The sequence below is a fragment of the Triturus cristatus genome, chromosome 11 (assembly GCF_964204655.1).
Source record: "Triturus cristatus chromosome 11, aTriCri1.1, whole genome shotgun sequence".
Classification (NCBI taxonomy): Eukaryota; Metazoa; Chordata; class Amphibia; order Caudata; family Salamandridae; genus Triturus; species Triturus cristatus.
In genome coordinates this window covers 666259186-666281581 of record NC_140594.1, presented here as the reverse complement: position 1 = coordinate 666281581, position 22396 = coordinate 666259186, and the positions used below count along the sequence as shown (strand labels likewise).

Sequence of the window (22396 nt, the reverse complement as noted above, 5' to 3'; positions counted from 1 at the left end):
GCTCATAGTTTACTTACCCTGTAATCATCTGTTCTTAGCATGTAATGCAGTAGATTTACATGCTCTACACACTGCTACCGTCTAGTGCTGGGCTAGGACTGTTGCAATAGTTTTTTCTTCAAAGAAATCTTGGTGACTCCTTCTTTTGTAGTGAACGAGCATGGCCACTAACTCCATTGTTTGATTGTTTTGCGCAAAGCGGATGAGAGCAGGGATGGACTATTGAGTAGGATAGCAAAGTGACCATGCATGTAGTGTATATTAAAATGTAGGTTGAAGATACCTGTAGTTAACACTGGCATCTGGGGAGGCTGGTGGGCGCACGTGAATAGACAGAACTACATTTGACAAACAGATGCTTACAGATAACATAAGCAGTTCATAGCATGTGAGGCTATAGATACATAGGCTCTGCATTGACTGTGAAGTAGTACTCCCCAAGCGTTGGCTAGCCAGTGGATGTTGCAGGTGCCTGAAACAATGTCCGTAAAACAGTCTGACCTACTCTAACATGTTGCCTTGCAAAAATCTCCACACCGTGTTTTTTAATGGTGTGTGAGGTGGGACATATGGCAGCTTAACAGATTTCAGCTATGAGTATGTTCCCAAGGAAGGCCATAGTGGCACCCTGTTCGCACACGGAGTGAGGCATTGGGAGGGCAGGCAGGGTTCTTTAGGCTTTAAGGTAATAGGTTTGGATACATCTGACAATCAACTTGGCCCGGTCTGCCTTAGAAATGGCTTGACCTTAATGAGGCTGGGGAAAGGGAACAAAATGCGATTGGGTTTTGCAGAAGGACTTGTCCTATCTATGTAATACATGTGAGCACGCTTTATGCCAAGCGTGTGCAGTGCTCTCCCTGCTATCGAATCAGTCTGGGAGAAAAAGTCTGGGCACACAATCGTCAGTTTAAGGTGGAAAGAAGAAACCATCATAGGCAGCACGTTGGGGTTGGTTCCAAGGACAACCCTGTCATTGTGGACATTGAAAATGGCTTTTGTAATTTGAGGGCCTGTAGTTTACTAATACGCCTAAGAGATATTATGGCTACTAAAACAGTCGACATTCCAGGAGAGAAACTGTAAAGAGCAAGAATGCAGTAGGTCAAAGGGATATTCCATGAATCTGATGAGGTCAATATTCAGGTTCCAGACTGGGTCAGGTGGCACTCTAGTTTAAGGCCTTGTGAGAAAGTGCCTGGTTTTACATGGTTAGCCCCCCACTTTTTGCCTGGAAAATGATGTGGTGCACAGGGTCCCTGCCAACCAGGTCCCCTGTGCCAGTGCTTCTTCCCTAAAACTGTTCCCCAATTGGCAACTTCAGCCCCTTGTAAGTCCCTAATAAATCATACCCTTGGTACCTAGGGCATGGGAACTGAAAAGGGTACCCTAGGGACTCCTCACCAATGTCATGCCCCCGCCACCTGCATGTCTTAGTGCAGTGAAAAACGACACGGCATACTGCCTGTGTGCCATGCCACCCAGGATTGCCTAAGGTATAGGTAATTCACCCATCTAGCAGGCCTTAATGTCCTAAGGTAGGGTGCACTATATCACATGTGTGAGTTTATCTGCAAGAGCAGATATGCCTCTATAATATTTAAGTCTATTCTTAGATATTGTTAGTGCCAGTAAGCCATATAGAGTACATGGGCTGGAAACTTGACAACTCAAATTTCCCTGCACTATGATGGCTTCTCTGAACCCAGGAGTGTTTGGTACCCAACAACTCCTCTTAATAAACCCACACTGCCAGTGTTGTATTTAGTTAACCATCTAATCAGAGGGCACCTCAAAGGTGCCCCTGAAAAGCTACCAACCCTGGTGTGGTCTCTGACTGACTTTAAGCAGCCTGCCACCACTAGACATGTTTCTGGACTCCTGGGGTGAGAGCCCTTGCTCTCTGAAGTCAGAAACAAAGTCCATCCAGGGTGGAAGTGTCACATTCTTTCCCCGAAGCAGGCACAGTGTTCGAGAGGAAAGCATCAAAGGCCTTGCTGCCTTTATAATGTGAACCCAGTCTCTGCTGCTAACCGCATATGGCAGACCTCAGTTCAAATGCCCACTTTTGACAGGAGAACCAGCGGGAAAACTTAGCAAGAAAGAAGAAGGACCAGCGACTGACTTGGCACCAGCCCTGCCAGCCTGTCCACTGCCTTTTGCCCCAAAAATCGACTCGTCCTGCAAGCCAAGCGACCTCCAAAACCTTGGAAGGACTGCCTGTCTTCAATAAAGATCAAGAACTCCAGTGGACAGCAAACCTGTCTTGAAAAACCAACTTTAAAGAACAAAAACTCTGCCCTGAGGAACTGTGAAATCGCCCACCGGACCCAACTCTGCACCAGACGCCCAAGGTACGAGTCTAAGAGGCTTACCAGTCCTGTGAAGGTTCTCCAGCGATTCTGAGCCAGAGTCCATCGTGGGTTGACCCCTGCAGGACTCCACGTCGACACCTGCAGCCTCTGTACGACTCCCACAACCGCGAACTGACTGGTAAGCCGTTCCTAACACAAAAGGCCACTCCTGCAAAAAAAAACCCTGGGTGGCTTGACCAAATGTGTCCCTAAGTCCCCTAGCATCAGAACTTACCTGGGCAGCTGTGGGTTTTCTTTGTCCAGCCTCCTGGCCAGAGCCTGCAGCCTTTTTCCAAAACCAATCTCCCCCATTGATTTGCATTAGGCGCACTAGGCTGTATTGGCACTCTGCACCCAGCCGCCCCAGTGTCGTTGAAGTTGGTGTAAGTTTGGTGCTGTCTTGTGGCCCCCCAGCGATTTATTTTATTTTGTGTACTTGTAAAGCGCCCACATCAACTCCAAAGGGGTATCTCTGTGCTACGGAGGTGCTTTAGAGAGGTAGATGAGAGAAAGTTGATTAGAATAGTTCAGTTTTAAGGAGCCTTCTAAATAGAACGTAATCTGGGCATTTCCGAAGATGAGTAGGGAGCTGATTCAAGTAGAAGGGGGCTAGGTGGGAGAATGCCTTTCCGCCCGGGTGTTTTTTTTTTTAAACGTGGGACAAGGAGCAAAGATTTAGCTCCTGAGCGTAGGGGTCTGGGTGGCTGATATTGACTGAGTTTTGGTGCAAGATAGCCAGGACCTTTACCATTTAATGCTTTGTGCACAATACAGCATATCTTAAATTTGACCCGGTTACGTACAGGAAGCCAGGGAAGCCATTGTACAAGAGGGAGAGAGGCAGTTCTGGCAGGAGAGTTTGAGACAAGGCGGGTCGCGATGTTTTAAACTACTTGCAGTCTACTCAGAGAGGACTCACTGGCTGAGATCAGTAGAGCATTGCAGTAGTCCAGGCGGCTTATCACCAGGGCCTGGATGAGTGTTTTCCGGACGGTTAAAGGGAGAAAGGGCACCCTACGTAGAAGGCTTAGCATGTGGAAACATGATCCCATGGTAGCTGTGACTTGTTTCTGGTCCAAACGTATGCCCAGGTTCTTAACCACTGTCTTAGGGACCGGGGATTCACCTAGCTCAGACGGCCACCATTCTGGGGACCAGAGCCTGGGTGCATCTCCAAACAGCATTATCTCGGTTTTCCCGGCGTTAAGCTGAAGGAAATTATTCCTCATCCAGGTAGCGATTGCAGTCATGCCTTTCGAGAAGGCAGTCTGGATATTGTAAGAGTTTTTGTCAAATGACAGTAACAGCTGGATGTCATCAGCATATGAGATTGGTGTGGAGCCCAGCTTTCTATGCAATCCAGCTAGTGGAGCCACATAAATGTTGAACAAAGTGGGACTAAGGCAGGATCCTTGCAATTACCTTAATCCCCTAAAATTGAACCCTGACACCGCTTAACTTACCTGTGAACAGCGCATCTTCAATCACCCCCAGTCACAATTGATTAACATTGGGCGACCAACTCCGAATTTACCTCTGCACCCTGCTGCCCCGTGCTGCAGTCTCGGTACTGATTTAAACCTTGTCGGGTGTTGACCTGAAACCTCAAAGACTGGATTTATAAGTTGTGTACTTACCTGCAAAACTGCATTCTTGTTTTCCTCCCACAGGTTAACATTGCTGAACTGAAAATTTGCACTGTAGCCACTTTTTAAAGTGAAAAGTATTTGTATTGAAAAACGTACTAACCTTTTAATGTACATCTTGGTCTTAAAATAAATCTAGAAAGAAGCTTATTTTTCGAAAATTGTTGTGGGTCACCTTTTTGAGCTGTGTGTCATTTATTGATCACTGTGTGTATAACAAATGCCTTAAACTCCTCTGCATTATGTCTAAGGCTGCTCGACCACACTACCACTCTCCAGCACTTTGGGTTGCATTGAGCCCTGTATACTTCTGGGGGAATCTCAGGACTCTTTACATGATATAACCAATTATTGGTATATGACATAAAGAGCCAGCTTCCTTAATTGGAAATGCCTCACAGGAGGGAGTAGTTAGGCTACCCTCCCTGGACAGCTGAATGTGAAAAGTGTCCATTAGAGTTGCAGCCTGCAGGGCACCCATGAATTTTACAATACATGTGCCCTTCTTTATTTTCTCTGATATTTCATCTACTTGGGTACCAAAGAGATGATCCCCATCAAGTGGGATCTTAAAGAGGTAGTGTTGAAACTCCGGTTTTAACCTCGAGACACAAAGCCATGCATGGCAGCAGAGCAGGATAGTGGTATTTGCACCCCTTGAAACAGTATCCGTGGTGTCCAGTACATAATGGATATTTATGCTGGAAATGATCTTTCTTTCCACGACCGGAACCTCACCCATCTTCAAGTATGTCTTGGAGGTGCTGCAGTAAAGCCTCCATCTCCTCTAAGTGATATCTGTTACACATTAACTGGAGACCGGCCTAACTGATGATTTACCATTAGGTGGTTGCACAAACTGCTACATTTTTGCGTGCATCCTCATGTCGCTTACTCTCCTTATCTAGGGGTGGAACGTCTCCAGTTGTCTGGGCTGAGCCTCGCTTCCCTGCCATATGGACCATTATAGAGTAATGGGGGACCTGACTGCTGATGTAAAGGGGTGCATTAGGAGAAGCTTTTGGACAAAGCCGGTCCTTAACGTTGTCAGCTTCTTGAGCATGCCGTAGAGCATAAGAAGGTATTGAACCATGCGTTCTGTCTTAGAGACACCAGCAGAAAGTCATCCTCATTATTTGGGGCATGCATATCACCGTTTTACTGCTTGAATAACAGCATCATACATGGTGATAATGGACATCAGAGATGGTTGGATAGGTAAGGCTCTAGGTCTGGATCGTCTGAAAGGTTGGTTATGTTGTCATCCCAACAGTCACCAGAGTCCTGTGTTCCCGCAGGATGCTCATAAGGTTCTACCTCCACATATCAGCTACCTGGATTCCAAAAAGAATGTACTGACCTCTCATGAGTTACTGGTGGAGGTAGAGTGCGAAGAGAGTATGTCTGTGGTGGCGGTGTTGGTGGAGAAGGAGATCGCAGCGGCGAATGCCTTGATATGAGAGGCTGTGGAGGAGGATTTGTAGCCTTGTCCTTATGCCTCTTAGGCACCGGGTGCAGTGGTGCACAAGAGGCTTTTTTTAAGCTCTGCTAAAGGCTTGACACCTGACTCTTGCAGGAAGATGTTCAAACTCTTTGTGAGGGCGTTTAGGTGGGCAAAGTTTCACCCATGGAACCGTGCCCGGGGTAGTACTCAAGGGTCAATGTATTGGTGCAAGGGCCTGTAGGTGTCAATGCCAAAGTAGCCCTGTCTAGGTCATTTCCCTTGGAGGTGTTCAAGGATAATGTCTTGGTGCTCTGCATTGGTTGTAACACTAGGATGCTGGAGTGGCCCTCCTTTTCCTGCTGATGCCAAGTCGGTCCTGTTTATCGAACATGTCGTACTTCTCGGAAAATGACTGTCCTGCATTTTCAAGGGTGCCCAATAATTTTCCTTTCAATATCTCAGAGACTTTTTACAACAAAAGGCAACAAAGAACTCACTGGATGGCTCGTTATTAACAGAAGGTGCAAATGCCATGCTGGTCCGCACAAGAATTTTTAGCACTGCACCTAGGATAAAAATGGAAAGGTGTGCATTCCATCATCCCCTTAGTGTCTGCATTCTCCGAGGTGAACTCAGGAGATAGAAGAGAGCTCAAACGAGCTGGGGACCGCACGATGGCTACCTGCGCACTGGGACAAATCAGCCATGCTCAGTCGAAGGGTGGCAGTGTGGCTGTCAGGACCACATGCCGTGATTGTTCTCCAGTCATTGGTCACAGGAAGTAGAACAGGTGTGAAAAAGCCATGGAGAACATGTTGATCTTGGGAGCCGTTGCGGACCACATCTGATCCTGATGGCAGAAAAGAAACAATGTAGGGCGGGTTCGGTACCTAGGCGCATAGAAGACTAACAAAGGAGTCACACAACATCAAGGGACTCTGCTTCTTAGAAGAAAAACAAGTTGTATTGTCAGAGTCCAACACTAGATGGAAGAGGTATCCAAAGCTTATGTATCTACTGCTACAAAAACATGCTAGGAACAATCTGGTTCCTCAAACAATGGGATACCTACTACACAGGGCAAACAACATACTTTCTGCACTCCAGCTAAGGCCATGCACCTAATGAATAAGCTACTTACCTTCGGTAACGATATATCTGTAAGAAACATATGTTAGTTATAGATTCCTTACCTTAGAATTACCCCCAGGCGTCAGACTGGATCCGGATAGGTTTTTCGTCAGCAGACCCCTGCACGTCAGTAGTTACTTAGATGCCGCCCTCGCGCACTGACGTCAGTTCTGTACACGACTTTCCGCGCCAGGAACACAGAGCCATGCAAGACACTGACCACTGATGCACAAAACTAGGTCCCTGAAAGGAGGTCCTTAACCCGAGAAATCAGTTTGCACAACGGGGAGGGTGGGTGGGGTGTTAAGGAATCTATAACTAACATATGTTTCTTACAGATATATTGTTACATAAGGTAAGTAACTTGTTCATCTGAAAGAAATAGTTAGTTATAGATTCCTTACCTTAGAATAGATACCCCAGCAATACCAACCCTGGAGGTGGGTCTGCGAACCAAGTTCATACCAGAAAGTCCTGGAGAACAGAACGGCTAAAGAAGCCGTCTCTCCGGACTTGGCTGTCCAGGCAGTAGTGTTTAGTGAATGTGTGCAGCGATGCCCACGTAGTTGCTTGACAGATTTCATTTAGGGTGACTCCCCGTCCTAAAGCAGTAGTAGCTGCCGTTGCCCTGGTGGAATGGGCGCGCAGCCCGACTGGAGGCTCCTTCTTAGCCAAAGAATAACAGGTTTTGATGCACAGTACGACCCACCTGGAGATGGTCCATTTGTGCATGGCCCGACCTTTCTTAACGCCCATGTAACCAACAAGGAGTTTGTCGTCCACCCGGAATTGTTTTGTGAGATCCAAGTAGAAGGAGCGTGCATGTTTTGGATCCAGACGGTGGAGCCTCTTCCTCTTTTGAAGGATACGGAGGTGGAAAAACGTAGGGCAAAGTGATAGTTTGGCCAATATGAAAAGAAGTGACCACCTTTGAAAGAAAGGGAGGTCGAGTCCCGATGACGACCCTGTCCGGGTGAACAGCCAGAAAAGGAGGCTTGGAAGACAGAGCTTGTAGCTCACTCCCCCTGCGCGCAGAGGTGATGGCCACCAGAAAAGCAGTTTTTAGAGTGAGGAGTCTGAGAGGACAGTTATGTATCGGCACAAAGGGAGCGCTCATCAGATAAGTAAGAACCAAGTTCAAGTCCCACTGAGGCATTACGAAGGGAACAGGAGGAAAAGATGAGTAATGCCCTTAAGAAATCTATTTATAACAAGGGACTTGAAAAGAGAAGGCTGATCAGGAAGCCTGAGGAAGGCTGAAATGGCGGAGAGGTAGCCTTTAAGAGTGCCCAGAGCAGAGCCCTGCTGGGCCAAAGGCAGGAGGAATAAAAGAACCTCAGAAAGAGGGGCAGAAAGGGGATCCACAGCTGTTAGACCTGGCACCATTAGCGTGGGTCTCCCTTCCATTTTTCGCTGTTGTCTCCTCTGATGCTCTGGGCACTGTGCCACTCCCATTCAGTGCCACAGCGCGAATGCTCCCTGTGTAAAGATGACATGTGAATTGGTATATCCATGATTGGCTTATTTGGTTTGCCTGTTAGTCCCTAGTAGTGTGGCCTGTGTGTGCCCAGGGCTGGTAAACCAAATGCTGCTGGTGGGCCTGCAGCGCTGGTTTGCGCCACCCACAGAAGCAGCTTGTAAAGTGTGTCTCAGACCTGCCACTGCAGAGTCTGCGTGCAGTCCAGAACTGCCATCTTGGCTGTGAAGTGCACCCACTTCCCAGCCCCTGAACCTTCCCTTGGCATCATGTAAGCCACCCCTATGGTAGGGTGCATTGTATGTGTAAGGTAGGACATGCTCTGATGTGTGTAGCATGTCCTGGTAGTGAATTACACCCAATTTCGTTTTTCACTACTGTAAGGCTACCTGTTCTCCATAGGCCAGAATTGGAGGTTTGGCTATTACATTCTATAGTCCTAACTGAGCCACCGAACATGGAAGAAAAACAAATTTAGTATTCTGAGCTCAGAATATAAAAATACATCTTTTAGTGAAGTTTATTTTTATATTCTGTGTTTGAAAATACCACTTTTAGAAAGTAGGTATTTTCTTGCCAAAGCCTTCCAGTGTGCTCTGCTGTTATGTGTATTGGCTGTCTGGTTTTGGAGGGACAGGGCAGGCTGAGTCACACCTGGGATGAATAGAGAAATCTGCATTGGAGTATGGGGAGGGGTAGCTCCTGGACCTGAATAGGGCTGTGCCTGGCAAGGTGAATGCTGGCTCCACCTCCCACTGTGCGTCTGATGGCAGAGCCCCTCTTTCTGAAAGGAAGGATGCAGCCTGGTAAACAAAGTGCTCCAGGGCTGGGCAGAACTGGTTCTGGCTGGGTTCAGTGATTTGTAGCTTCTGAGAACAAAGACTTTTGGGGTATAAATATCTGTGCTGAAACCCCTACAATTTGTATTGCTCCTGGACAACAAGAAGAACCTCTGTCCGTGTAACTGAAGGAATCTGCAGGAGAGGACTGTCCTTGTGCTTGTGTGCTGTTTCTTGTACTGGCCTGCAGTGGTTACTACTGGACTTGGAAGAAGAGGAAAAGGACTTTGAAGGAACTTTTATTTTATCTTGCTACAGCAATCACCCAAGGGCTAGAAGAGAGCTAGCCTCCTGCTGGAGTCTCAGGCACATCTGACTCCAGCACCAGTCTCCGAGGATTTCTATCTGCAGTTGAGGCTCCTGTGAGTTCCAGGGCCTCTAGTTCTACTGTGGAGAAGAGAGTGCTGATAATCGTCGCTAACGCCCGTTAGCGAGCCGCCGCAGCTGAAGAGCGGAAGGAAAATCATCGCGCTGCTGCCGCTGAGTGCTCGCTACCGGAGATCATCGCATCACACGTTTGCAGGCTGCCAAGTGCTCGCTAACCAAAGATCATCGCATCGAGGTCATCGCTTCACGACATTGCAGCGTGGATGCCGAGCGATCGCCATTTTCATCGCATCGCATCAGGATCGTCGCTCCATCGCGGGGTGCCTTTTTTTTTCATCGCAATAAGATCGAACACGCAACAGGCTCGGTGCATTATCCTCCCTTGCGGCAAGGATTCAACGCATCGCTAGTCACGCGTGAGGAAAATCATCGCTACAACTCCTTAGCGACATTTTGGTTGCTTTGCTACAGAATCCAGGTAGTTCGTGAGTAAAAGGGTCGCAGAGACCACTGCCTTGAACTGAACTCCTCTTTGCACACTTTGAACTATTTTTGCAGCATTTTAAGAGTAACCCTATTTTCTAGTACTGTGGCTTGTTACTGTTATTGGTCTTGTGTTAAGTCTAGATATAAAGATACTTATTTTTTATAACTACTTGTGTGGTGTTAGTGTTCTTCACTGTGTTACTGTGTATGGTCATAAATGCTTCACACACTGCCTCTGGAGATAGGCCTAGCTGCTCGTGCTACATTACCACAGGGTTGAGCAGTGGTTCTCAAAGGGTGTAGCCCGCTTACTCTAACTTAGGAAGAAGGGTCCCTACTTGGACAGTGGCCAGCCATTGCCAACTAGGGACCCCCATTTCTAACAACAGCCTTTGTTGTGCAGCATGCCACAAATTTGTTTCATCCTGCAAGCGTATACTGTCTTTGTGGAGGGACGCCTGGCTGCCAAGATTACATCACAAACTTCAGGAGGCTAGTCAAATGACGTCAACTGCCGCCGCTCAATCTTCACGCAAGGAGGTGGAGGCTGGACAGGTTCGGGTGGCGGACCGTCCCCTGCTGCTGCGACTTCCTTCCGAAGAAGCAGTCGAATCGGAGGATGGATGGCCATGTTGAGCAGCTCGGGATACCAGACTCTTCGTGCCCAATCCGGACCCACAAGAATGACTTTGGCCCGGTCGCGCTTGATCTTCTTCAGCACTCTGGGCAGAAGTGGTATAGGCGGAAAGGCATATAGAAGACCGCAACTCCACTCGCGATGAAAAGCGTCCCCATAGCGAGGCCCGCCTTGGAAGTTCAAACGCACAGAACTGCTGGCATTGCGCGTTCTCTTCGGTGGCGAATAGATCTAACCAAGGTTCTCCCCATTGCAGAACGAGACCTTGCACCACCTCCGAGTGAAGACGCCATTCGTTATTCATGATGCACCTGCGGCTGAGTTCGCCACCCTGGCGTTCAGTGAACCTGCCAGGTGTTGAACCACCAGAGATATGCCCTGATGTTCCAGCCATGTCCGGAGGCGCAGGGCCTCCTGACACAGGGTCCACGACCCCACCCCGCCCTGTTTGTTGCAGTACCACACGGCGGTGGTGTTGTCCGTGAACACCTGCACTACTCTTCCCCGGACAGAAGGAGGGAAAGCTTTTAGTGCAAGATGGATAGCCCGAAGCTCCAGACGGTTGATGTGGAGCTCGGACTCCACCGGAGACCAGAGGTCTCTGATCGCCGCCTCTCCCATGTGGCCGCCCCATCCCACAAGGGATGCGTCTGTTACCACTGTGTGTTCTGGTTGGGGAAGGAAGAGGGATCTGCCGTTGACCCAATCCTAGTTTGTGAGCCACCACTGCAATTTTCGTGCAGTGCCCTCCAAGACCTGGACGCAATCGGACAGATTCCCCTGATGCTGCGCCCACTGGAACTTCAGGTCCCACTGCAGAGCCCGCATATGCCACCTGGAATGATCGACCAGCAGGATGCAATCATGAGGCCCAGCAGCCTCAGGGTCATCCTGACCGAAACCCGGGATAGAGGTTGAAAAATCGGAATCATACCCCGAATATTTCGGACTCGCTGTTCGGGAGGATAAACCCAAAACTGCGCCGTGTCCATAACCGCTCTGATGAAAAGGGGGTTCTGAGAGGGGGTCGGCACGTTGATGGAGAACCCCAGCAAATGCCGGAGGTCGGCCGTAGTCTGGAGGTGGGAAACGACTGCTTGGGGCCAGCCCGCCTTCGACCACCAGCCGTTGAGATAGGGGAAGACTTGAACCCCTGATCTGCGCAGATGAGCTGCGACCACCGCCATCACTTTCGTGAACACCAGAGGGGCACTGGCAAGGCCAAAGGGGAGCACAGTTAACTGAAAGTGCTCGTGGCCTACTGTGAACCGCAGGTAACGCCGGTGGGCTGGCAGGACGGGGATGTGAAAATAAGCGTCTTGCAAGTCCAACGCTACCAACCAGTCTCCAGGGTCGAGGGCAGACAAGACCTGAGCGAGCGTCAACATTTTGAATTTCTCCTTCCTGAAGAAGCGGTTGACGTTCCTGAGATCTAAGATAGGACGCAGGCCTTTGTCCTTCTTGGGCAACAGAAAGAGGTGGGAATAGCAATCACGACCTACTTCTGGGACAGGAACGCGCTCGATGGCCCCCTTGGCCAAGAGGGCCGAAATTTCCTGTTGGAGAAGGGCCAGGTGATCCTACAACATGTGATGGTACTGAGGTGGTATGGAGGGAGGGGTAGTCTCGAAGGGGAGGGAGTAGCCCCTTCGGACTATCTGCAGAACCCACCTGTCCAACGTGACGGTGCGCCAGTGGGGGAGGTGTGGGCGGATCCTGCCGCCCACTGGCGTTTGGTGGCCCTGGAAGGTCGGACTAAGAGGGTTTGGAGGCTGATGCAGAGAGGGGCTGTGGTGGACTGGCCTGCTCGCTGGCCCCCAGAACCACGCCAGTGGTTCCACGTCCCCAACCGCGCTGGGGCTGAACAGCCTGCGCCGGCCTGTGGCTCTGGGCGGCACGTAGTGGTGCACCCCTTCCGTAGCCACGAAAGGGGCGAAAGGCAGACTGCGCAGGGCGGGTGGTGGAGAGGCCAAGGTCCTGGCCACATCCCGGTAGTCCTTAAGTCGCTCTAGCGCATTGTCTGCCTTGTCGCCGTAAAGGCGATGGCCATCAAAGGGCATGTCCATAAGTGTGGATTGGACATCCCCAGAAACAACTGTCAAACGCAACAAGGCGTAGCGCCGAAGGGCTACTGACGTGGCAATCGTCCTGCCATGTGTGTCTGCGGTATCCAGCCCACAGCAGATGGTAAACTTCGCTGCGTCTCTCCCCTCGGCGACTGCACGGGAGAGCACGAACCGGTCCTCCGCCAGGCACTGACGCAGCACTTGAGCCACCGTATCCCACACAGAGTGGGAAGAACGGCCCAACAGACACACTGTGTTTACCGACCGCAGCACCAAGCTGGAGGAAGAAAACATCCTCTTCCCAAGTTGGTCTAGCTTCTTGGATTCCCTATCAGGTGGAGCTGTAGGGAAGGCACCCTTGGACATAGAGGCTTGGACCACCAAGCTCCCAAGGGTAGGGTGTTGGGAGAGGAAAGTGGGGTCGCCTGGGGTCGGGCGGTAGCGTCGGGTAACCATCATATCCACAGGAGCCCCTGTGTTGGGCCTGAGCCAGGTGCCCAAAAGGATGTCTGTTAGGGCTTCATTGAACGGCAGCAGGGGCTCCGAAGAGCTCGCTGCCGGCTGAAGCACCTCTATCAGGAGGTTAGTCCTGACTGCCACGGTAGGAAGCTCAAGGTGGACAGCCTCGGCCGCCCTACGCAACACCACTGCGTATGACGCTCCTTCCTCCGTAGCCACGGTAGGAGGATACAACATTCCTAGGTGTGGGGAGGTAGCCAGACCACTGGCATCCCCCAGTTCCTCTCTCCAGTCCGGCTCGTACTCCAGCTGGTCTGTTAAAGGGTCACCAGACCCCTCCAAGTCTTCCTCACCCTCCTCTGGCTGCCAATCTGGCTGAAAATGGCCAGGGTGGAAAACAGGGACAAAAGTACCCATTGGCGCCGGATCCGGCGTCGGTCGATGCCGGTTCGGCTCCGTGTCCACATCGGGGTGGAAGACACCGGCTGGGGGTCCAGCTGTCATCGGCTGCAGACGTGGTGCCGGTGTGGAATCGGCAGTGGTGGAGGTGTAACAAGGTCGACCGGTCCGATCTGGATCCAGGCCTGGATCCAAGGGGGTCCTGCGGTGCTGAAGGGTGTCGGTGTCGGCTGCCGGTGTCGAAGGGCTAGGGCCCCCAGCCGAGTCCGTGGGGCCCGAAGGCGCACCGGCAGAGTCGGGCTGCCCAAAGATGGCATGCATCGCTTCGTAAAATTGATGAAGCTGGGCAGGGGTCGCTCCCGGTCCCGGGAAGGGAGGAGTCAACCCTGAAGGCTCCGCACGCGGAGCCGCTGTAGGGGCACCATCTGCACCCTGCGTCGCATCGGCTGACGGACGAGGGGAATTCGAAGAGAGACGATGCTTCTTAGACTTCTTTCTGTTCTTCGACTTACCTGACCCAGAGTGCGAAGACTTAGATGACGAGTGGTGGGGATGGCTCTGCGATCGGTCCTACGACCTCCCTCGCGACCGGGACCTTGAGCGATGCGGAGCCGACTGCTGGACCTCGAGGAGCCCTCGGGACTGCTCCCGCAAAGACTTTGGGGCCATTGTTCGGCAGTCGGAGCACGACTTGGGGTCGTGGTCGCGGTCCAGGTAGTATAGGCACATGCAGTGCGAATCCGTGACCGACATCAGTCGGGTACAGGACCCGCAGGCCTTGAAACAGGGCATTCCTCGTGCTCCAGGAGACGATGGAAGACTTAAAAACGAAGTCAACAAAAATTGCAAAAACTCAGTCAAAAGTGACTGGGGCTACCGCTCTCTCCGAATCTGCGCTTGCTGGTGTGAAAAAAGAAAGAACTGACGTCAGCGCACGAGGGCGACATCCAAGTAACTTCCGCAACGTTATCCCGGCGACAGACAAGGAGTCGATCGACGCCACCTACCAACGCACAGGGGTACTGCTGCCGAAAAAACTATCCGGATCCAGTCTGACGCCTGGGGATAATTCTAAGGTAAAGAATCTATAACTAACTGTTTCTTTCAGATTTAAAAGATTTCCCTGTCATGGTATTCAATTCCTGTGGTTTCTAAAAATATGATAATTTTTGAGGATATCATTGCTTGATCAGCAAATTATTATTCCATTTCATTCTTACCTACACTGCAAAACTCCCTGAAAGTGTGGCAAAAGATCACTTGTGCATCTTCTTCGAAAACAGCCATCTGTTGTATCATCTCAAGAGTGGGTTTCGCTTACAATACATTTACCAGAACGGTACTGTTAAATGAGCTGGATGAATTAAGGATGCTGGTTGACAGAGATGGTGGTACTGGACCTGTCTTGATGAAACGGCTGACACATTAACCACCATCAACCACATTAACATCCATATGAACAGAATAAAATCAATAGGTAAAGTCTTGTCCCTTAATTGGGTTCTAAAACTAAAATATCTCAACGTGTTTATCACTATTAATCTGCAATGTTCACAAAACCAGTAATGGCACGGCAAAGACCTCTTTCTTTGTGAGAATCCCACATGAGATCAACAATCCTGTGAGCTGTGATCAGATTTCCACAACAGAGCAATTATTCCCCGTTTGGGAAATGCTACAACAGGATTTTAAATCTGTTAATATTCAGCACAATTGTGCACTACCCTTCCTTGTTACAGCGCTTGAATACTGAACTTCAGTTTAGAAACTCAATCAGCTATGCCCTACACATTTGCACTGGCTCTGTGAGACCACTGCCTCGATAAAATAGTGTTAATCGTTCCGCTCTATAAAAACCACTAAATCAGATATTTCACAGTTACAATTATCCTATAAGTACCACACCAAATGCTGATTTTTATCTGTAGGTCTAAGTATGCTACCTTATGTTTCTACCATGATATACATTAACTGATCATGAGTGACATGTTACTTACCAGAGTATCGGTCCTTAGATGGGCAGCTCCCACATTTTTGAATTAAGAAGCATCACTCCGGTGTTGCACTCCTTAAATAAATCACAGTGTGCCTCACTTGACGCTAATCTCACTGTTTTGTTATGATTAATCTCACTGAATGATGGTTCCCATGTTTTAATCTGTTAATCATAGTATCTATCACAGGATTTTTAGTTGCAGGTTAACAAAATAACACAACTCACCGAATGCTGACCTCCTTGGCTTGGAGATTCTCCTTCAGTCTTGTCAGTTCCTTCTGGATTTGCTCCCGCTGGGATTGAGAGTTTTGCAGGAAATGCTCCTGGGAGAGCAGTGTGCCTTTCAGCTCCACCTTCTCCGCCTGCAGCACCTGAGACAGTAAATTAATTAATGTTATTTCAAACATATTCCTCTAAAAAGATATTTACAACACTTCTCAATTCATTTTATCAGCATGGACCTCAGTTTTTATAAAAGCGAAACTCGTCCAACTGAGAGATAGGGGTGATGTTTGCAATTTTCTATGTTATAATATAAGGAAAAATTTCCAAACCATTCATATTAAAATAGTTTTTGAGTTTATAAAGTCGTCTCAGAGGTTTGCATGAACCTGCTTAGGAAATATGTATCTGACTGACATAACCACACTAGATTAATGTCAGTTAAGGCTATGGTGGATCCAAATAAGCAACTTGCACACTGAATACATTATCGGGGCCCCGGCTGTCGCACCGAAAGTGGCGGATTGGCTGAGATATATGGCTGAATGGGCGGTGGCCGAAGAAAGCCATATGCGAAAAACTCGTAGGGATAATAAACGTACCAATGACCTGTGGGCCTGGGCGGTGATGCTTGCGGAGCTATTGGAACCCCTGATGCCCTGCCCCCATGAGCTAGGAGCTTATTGTGAGAGGATGAGTTGTTTTACTGTGGGACGTTGATTGAGAGAGTCGACTCTCTTCCTGACACTATGGAGCTTTACCACCGAACAGCCTTTAGCAATGTGTCCTTTCCGTTGTGAAATATGTGACACAGAGATGTGTCCTAGTAGGGCTTAACATGGAGAGAGGGTGGAGGGGTTGTTATGGATGTTTTATTGCATATCACAATGCTATTTTCTTGTGCTAAATTTGTCATATTTTTCTTGCTTGACTCTCCACAACCTTGGAAGCGGAGAACAAAACCACTGGCGGTACCAGTTGCAGATCTCTAATTTGGACCTATTTAGTTGGTAAAAGGAGACTGCTCGACAGCACGCAGAGGTGCAAAGGAAGTGAGGAATCTGCAGTTAAACAGAGTATTCACCAGAAACAGTGTTAACTGAAGGTAATTACTTGTTCTTCTCATAGATACTACTAACTGCAGATTCTTCACCTTTAGAATAAATATCAAAGCCGGGGGGCGCCAGAGGGCGCCAGGCAAGATGGCCGCACATTAGTGCTGCTCCGCCCGGCTGAGCCCTGATCCATTTAATATCCACCCATTATTATTGCATCGGAGCCTGTCGCTGCCTGCTTTGAAGTGGGAGCTCATACTGAAGAGGAGGAGGTGTGCTGTTTCGTCCTACGACCATCACGAAAGCTAAAAATCACCTCTCCGTCGGAGACTGCCGCACGGCAACATGGCGGCTGCCGCGACCTGCCTGCTGTGATCCCCGCGGCCAGGCCTTCTTGAGTGGAGCCCTGCGCACTGGTGAGCAGTCCTTATGGAGAAGATACTTATGAGGTGAGTGAGCGGCGACTGAAACTCCGGAGCCGCCTGGTGCGCAGGAGGGCCGTCCCATTGCCTCAGTTCCATCGGCCGGTACCGAATCCTTGTCTGAGCACTCCGGGTCGTGGGGTGTGGACTGCCTCCGCTGCGTGTGTTGGATTCTGGTCCGGACCGGGAGGAAGCAGATCTTCAGCAGCAAGGGACCCTGAGTTGACAGCGCCGCAGGCGGGCTGTGGTGAGTGGGGTGCAGCCGGGCTCCCGGCCTTTAGCCACGGAGGTGGGTGGGGGCCGGAGGGCCGGGCTGCTCTCTGCGTGCTGCGGCCTGTATGTGCCGTGTGGGGGCGCTGTGAGATTGGTGCTATCCGGCGTGGAGGTCCTGTGAATCCCATCAACCGCCACTGATGACTGGACCCCGAATGTGCTGCTGAGGCCACCGGTTTCAAAACTCCTAGCGGCAACTGCTGCGAATCGTGACTAACTCCCTGGTTGTGACCGGACCGAGGGTCGGGGGCTCCTGAGGCCTACCCCGTTCAACCACATTCAACGCAAGCTTGACAACACTCGCGGGGGCTGACATCCGGCGTTGCCGGCTCCGGCAGCCTGTGCCTGTTTGCCTGAACCGGGTGCACTGTGACTCTCATATCATCGGTGGAACTGGAGGGCTGGCTGTGCGCTGCTGGGCCCGTCTCGACGTGGGGACTCTTGCCACATGACTCTGCTGACCGCGATAGGCGGGACTTGGGCCTTGATTGCGGGGCGGCTCACCCACTTACACCCTGTTCTCTTTTGCTATGGGGCGCACTGACAAATCTCAGACTTGCCTCGCGTTTGAGGTACGCAAATCTTCAAAACTATAGCAGCGTGCTGCCTCAGACTCGGAGGCGGATGCACCGGGGGAGGGCCCTTCCACGTTGGAGACCACCTTACTTGCCATGCAGAAGAGCCTTCAGTCCATCGAGGGGACTATGGCGGCGGTCATTCACAGACTCAACCATATGTCCTCCAACTTGATAAACAAAATGTGAGAATGGGTGAAATCGAACAGCGTGTCTCCACCAATGAGGACGGCCTAAGTGAAATGGCAGGCAAGTCTCTTCAAATGCAGAAGGTACTGGCGCTTATCCAAGCAAAAAATGAAGATTTCGAAGCGAGGTCCCACTGCAATAATGTTCGCATCACGGGCCTGCCGGAGTCCACCAAAACTGGCAGAATGGAGGCCTACATTGAAACCTTGATCAGAGACATCTTCGGCCCTGAAAATCTATCATTGATGTTTGTGCGGCGAGACTGGTGCCGGGGGCCCCGCCGCGCCCTATAATAGCCCGCATGCTAAACTACAGGGACCGAGACACTATTCTGAGGCTTGCAAGAGATAAGGGCACCATTACCCACCATGGTAACACTTTGTCTTTTTTTCCCGATTTTACGGTGGCTGTACAGACGGTGTGGAAGGAGTTCGGCACCGTAAAGAAGCTCCTCCAGACTGAAGGTATTCCCTACGCCATGCTGTATCCTGCACGCCTGCGGGTGGGCCAGGAAGGTGACAGCAAAATATTCACTTCTCCTAAGGCGGCAATGGATTACGTCAAGAAGCAGAAACGTAGACGCTCCGAGACAGTGGCGGCTCATGACGAAGAGGAACAATGAGGATGTGCTTGTGCCAGCTCTGCTGCTGGGACACTGTTGAGCACCCGAGATATGCCTTTTATTGTCATGTCTGTCACTTCACTCGTACTGCTGTCTGGTCATGCCATAAGCCCCTCAGCTGTTACTTTACTGTGCACTCTTGGTATGATTTGGGGGTGCCCTTAGCTTATATGGGACCTGCTTTCGAGGGGGGATTCGGACACGACCCCAGCCTCTGGCCCATTAGTGGGTTAGGGCCCACACTCCTGCTTGATGGCATGTTTCTTCCACTTCCGATTGTGCCGCTCGTGACCAGAGGGTGGCACCTACCTTCTTCTACCTTTTTTTTTTTTTTTTTTTTTTTTTTTTTTAATGTCCTCATTGTGCAATACCGGGTTTTTGAGATTTTTCAGGGATCTCTTGACATTTGGACAGCTCTCTTTCGTGGCTCCCATTATAGAGAGTTGTCAAGGATGCTGTATCTCTTTGACCCTTTTATGGAAGGTGTGTGGAGCTAGCCATTCAGGCTACTCTAGTCGTCAAGACTTCAGGTGTATTGTTATTGCATAATCATTGGACCCATGTTGAAACAACCTATAGTTTAACTAGTCGAGACATTTTGCTGTTCCCAAATTTCCCAGAATTTAAATCTTTTGTTGGCCCTCCCACTCCTATCTAGTCTTGAAATCCTATGTACAGTATTTACCCACCCCATGTGTGAGGGGATGTCAGATCTTAACCAATTCACACATATTTCCCTCCTGGCAAGAAGAATTAAGGTAAAGAGCAGATTTTCTTGCTCTTTCGTTAATTTAACAAGTTTTGCCCCTTCTTCTCTAATCCCAAATATAACCAGGTGGGTACTTACATCAACTGGATATTTAAATACCTTCTCCAAGGTTTTAGACACCTCTCTCCAAAAGACATCAATCTGGGGGCACTGCCGAAACATATGCAAGTCGTCTGCTTCAACTTCATCACATTTCGGACATTTTTTCGGAATTGAATTTTTGAATTTCGAAAGCTTTTTCGGCGTCCAATACGCTCTATGAAGAGTGAACAGATGATTTCTTCTTAGGGCAGCAGATTTTATAACACCCCAGCATTTCCCCATAGATACTTGCCATAGGTTTTCGATGTCATTTGTCGGCAATGCATTACTCCAGATCTTCTCTAATGTCTTGAGGTTGTCTTCTCCTGTTTCTATAAGCATCCAATACCATAAGGAGACTTCTTTCTTATGAGTTCCGATATTAAACATTTTGAGCTCCATTTCTCTGTCTCCTTCATAGGGTTCCGTCAGGGTCTTAATCCAGCTGGATAGTTGATAAAACTTAAATTTAGATAGAGAACCTCCCATGATGTTATGTAGGAGGGACCAGCTTATGATGTGATCCTGTTTTATCAGTTGCCCCCATCTAGTAACCCCATTTAGTAAGAGAGGAGTTGAAAGACTATCTTGGAGGCATTCTGGCGTGCCAGGGGACTCCCATATCAGGGCGTATTCACTGTAGTAAGGGATTTTAGTTGATTTTCTTATTTGTGTCCACAGTTTGACTGCGGATAGGAGGACCTTTAGTTTTATTTTTTTGTAAAATTTTGGGTGGCCAAATTTGTATAAAAAATGTCCCACGGGTCTCGTTATGGCTTGCAAGTGAGGTGGATAAGATTCGTAGTCATTTAATAAGATTCTTGCATATTTAAACTGGAAGGCCCGACAGTACTGCAATAGGTCTGGACTAGCTATACCCCCTTGATCTTTCTTCTTTCTAAGTTTATTCCATGCAATTCGGGGGGATTTATTGGCCCAAATAAAGGAGTTTAGTTCTCCCTGCAGTTTCTTTATTGATGTTCTATCAAACTCTAACGGGATCGTGCTAAAGATATAAGTAAATTTCGGTAGTATCGTCATTTTGATGATGTTTGACCTTCCCATAAAAGTTAACGGCAAAGCACTCCAGGTTTTTAGAAGCTTTCTAGTTTCACTAAGGAGCCTTTTAAAATTTACTTCCGCAATTTTATTTATATCAGTAATTATGTCTAGCCCTAGATATCTTATTTTTGTTTTTATCAAGGGGTGATTATTGGTGCAGTTCCACACCATAATTTCAGATTTTGCTTGGTTGACCGTATATCCAGAAAGTGCTCCAAACTGATTAATAGAAGCCTCAATGTCAGGAAGAGATGTTAAGAAATTATCAGTAAAGATCATCAAGTCATCTGCAAAAAGGGCAACTTTTTTCGTCCATCCATTATAAGTGAACGGGGATATATTAGAGTTGTTCATTAATTTTGTTGCTAAGGGTTCTATATACAGATTGAAAAGAAGGGGCAACAGAGGGCAGCCCTGTCTAGTTCCTCTCGTAATTTGTATCTTATTTGAGAGGCTATTGTTGACTAGGACTCTAGCTGAGGGGTTTTTATATATTAATTTAATTGAATCTTGAAAGTTGTCTCCGAGTTTATATCTACTCAAAACCGCGTTCAAATATGCCCAGTTAACCCTATCAAACGCCTTAGCTGCGTCCAAGGTGATGATAGCTAGTGGAAGTTTTTCATGAGTTGCTATGTCTATGGCTGCAGTGTGTTCCTGAGTTAGTTCTTGAATTTGTCTGCCCTTCATAAAACCCTTCTGGTTGTTGTCGATTAGGGGATTGACTACTTTAGTCAGTCTTGTTGTTAAAATTTGAGTATAAATTTTGTAGTCACAGTTTAGAAGGGATATGGGCCTATATGATTCACACTGGTCTGGGTTTTTTCCGTGTTTCAAGATAATACTAATAATAGCTTCATTCCATGAAGTCGGAAGATTCTTTTTATTGATGAAAATGTCATTCATTACTTCAGTGAGATGTGGAGTTAGGGCTTTGCTTAGTGACTGATAGAATTCATTTGGTAAGGGGTCTGGCCCGGGTGCTTTTCCCCTTTTAAGATTCCTAATAGCTTCTATGACCTCTTCTTCGTCTATTTTCTTGTTTATTTCTATCCTCTCTTGCTCGCTGATAGAGGGAAGGTCTATAGAGTCTAAATAGTCTTGGGTTTGGGCCTCAGTCGCATAGCAGTCCTCTTTATAAAGACTACTGAAGAAATTTTGGAATTCTTCTCTGATTTCATCATCTTCTATTGTTAATATTCCCGATTGGCCCTTACATATCTTGAGTATCTTGGTTCTAGTTTGTTCAGTTTTTAGTTTCTCGCAGCCTTCCCCATACTCGTGTTGTGAAAGTTTGCTCATCTCCCATTTCTCCTTTAATTTAATCTCTATGTGGTCAGCTAGATTTATCTTTTTTTGATTCCTTTCCATTATCAATTGCGTTCTATTTCAGACTGATGCTTTTACTGCCAATTTGGTATCAATAGTTTGTAATTCATCCTCCATAAATTTGATCTTGGATTTGCTCGTTTTGGTTTTCCAGGCTGCAATGTTTAAAATTTTTCCTCTCATAACTGCTTTATAAGTGTCCCAGACTATTTGTGGGGACATCTCCATTTTATTGATCTTAAAAAATTCTGTTGTTTCGGTCATGAGATGATCTATGCTTTGGTTATCCAAAAAGATTGTACGATCTACTGTCCAGCGCCCTGGAACGCTGTTTTTTTTCACCTGTAAGTCCAGGGCTATTGCTGAATGGTCGGATAAATGTGCCGGAATATGATCTACTCGAGTAATATTTGGCCCTAGACTGGAATCAAGAAGAAGGAAATCGATTCGGGAGGAGTGGCCCAGTCTTTTATTGTGGAAAGTAGATCCCTTTTTTCCGGGTTTTTTTTCTCTCCAGATATCCACTAACCCAAGAT

The 22396-nt window shown here is 48.4% G+C and overlaps 1 protein-coding gene across 4 annotated transcripts in view; it reads right to left on the bottom strand.

The window, feature by feature from the left end:
- The window catches only part of CEP63 (centrosomal protein 63), a 395360-nt gene that overhangs the window by 132602 nt on the left and 240362 nt on the right, over positions 1-22396 (bottom strand). For all 4 annotated transcript variants that reach the window (XM_085634243.1, XM_085634242.1, XM_085634244.1 and 1 more), the window contains one exon: positions 15487-15632. In XM_085634243.1, coding sequence (XP_085490369.1) covers positions 15487-15632 — 146 coding nt within the window. The remainder of the gene's footprint in view (positions 1-15486; positions 15633-22396) is intronic.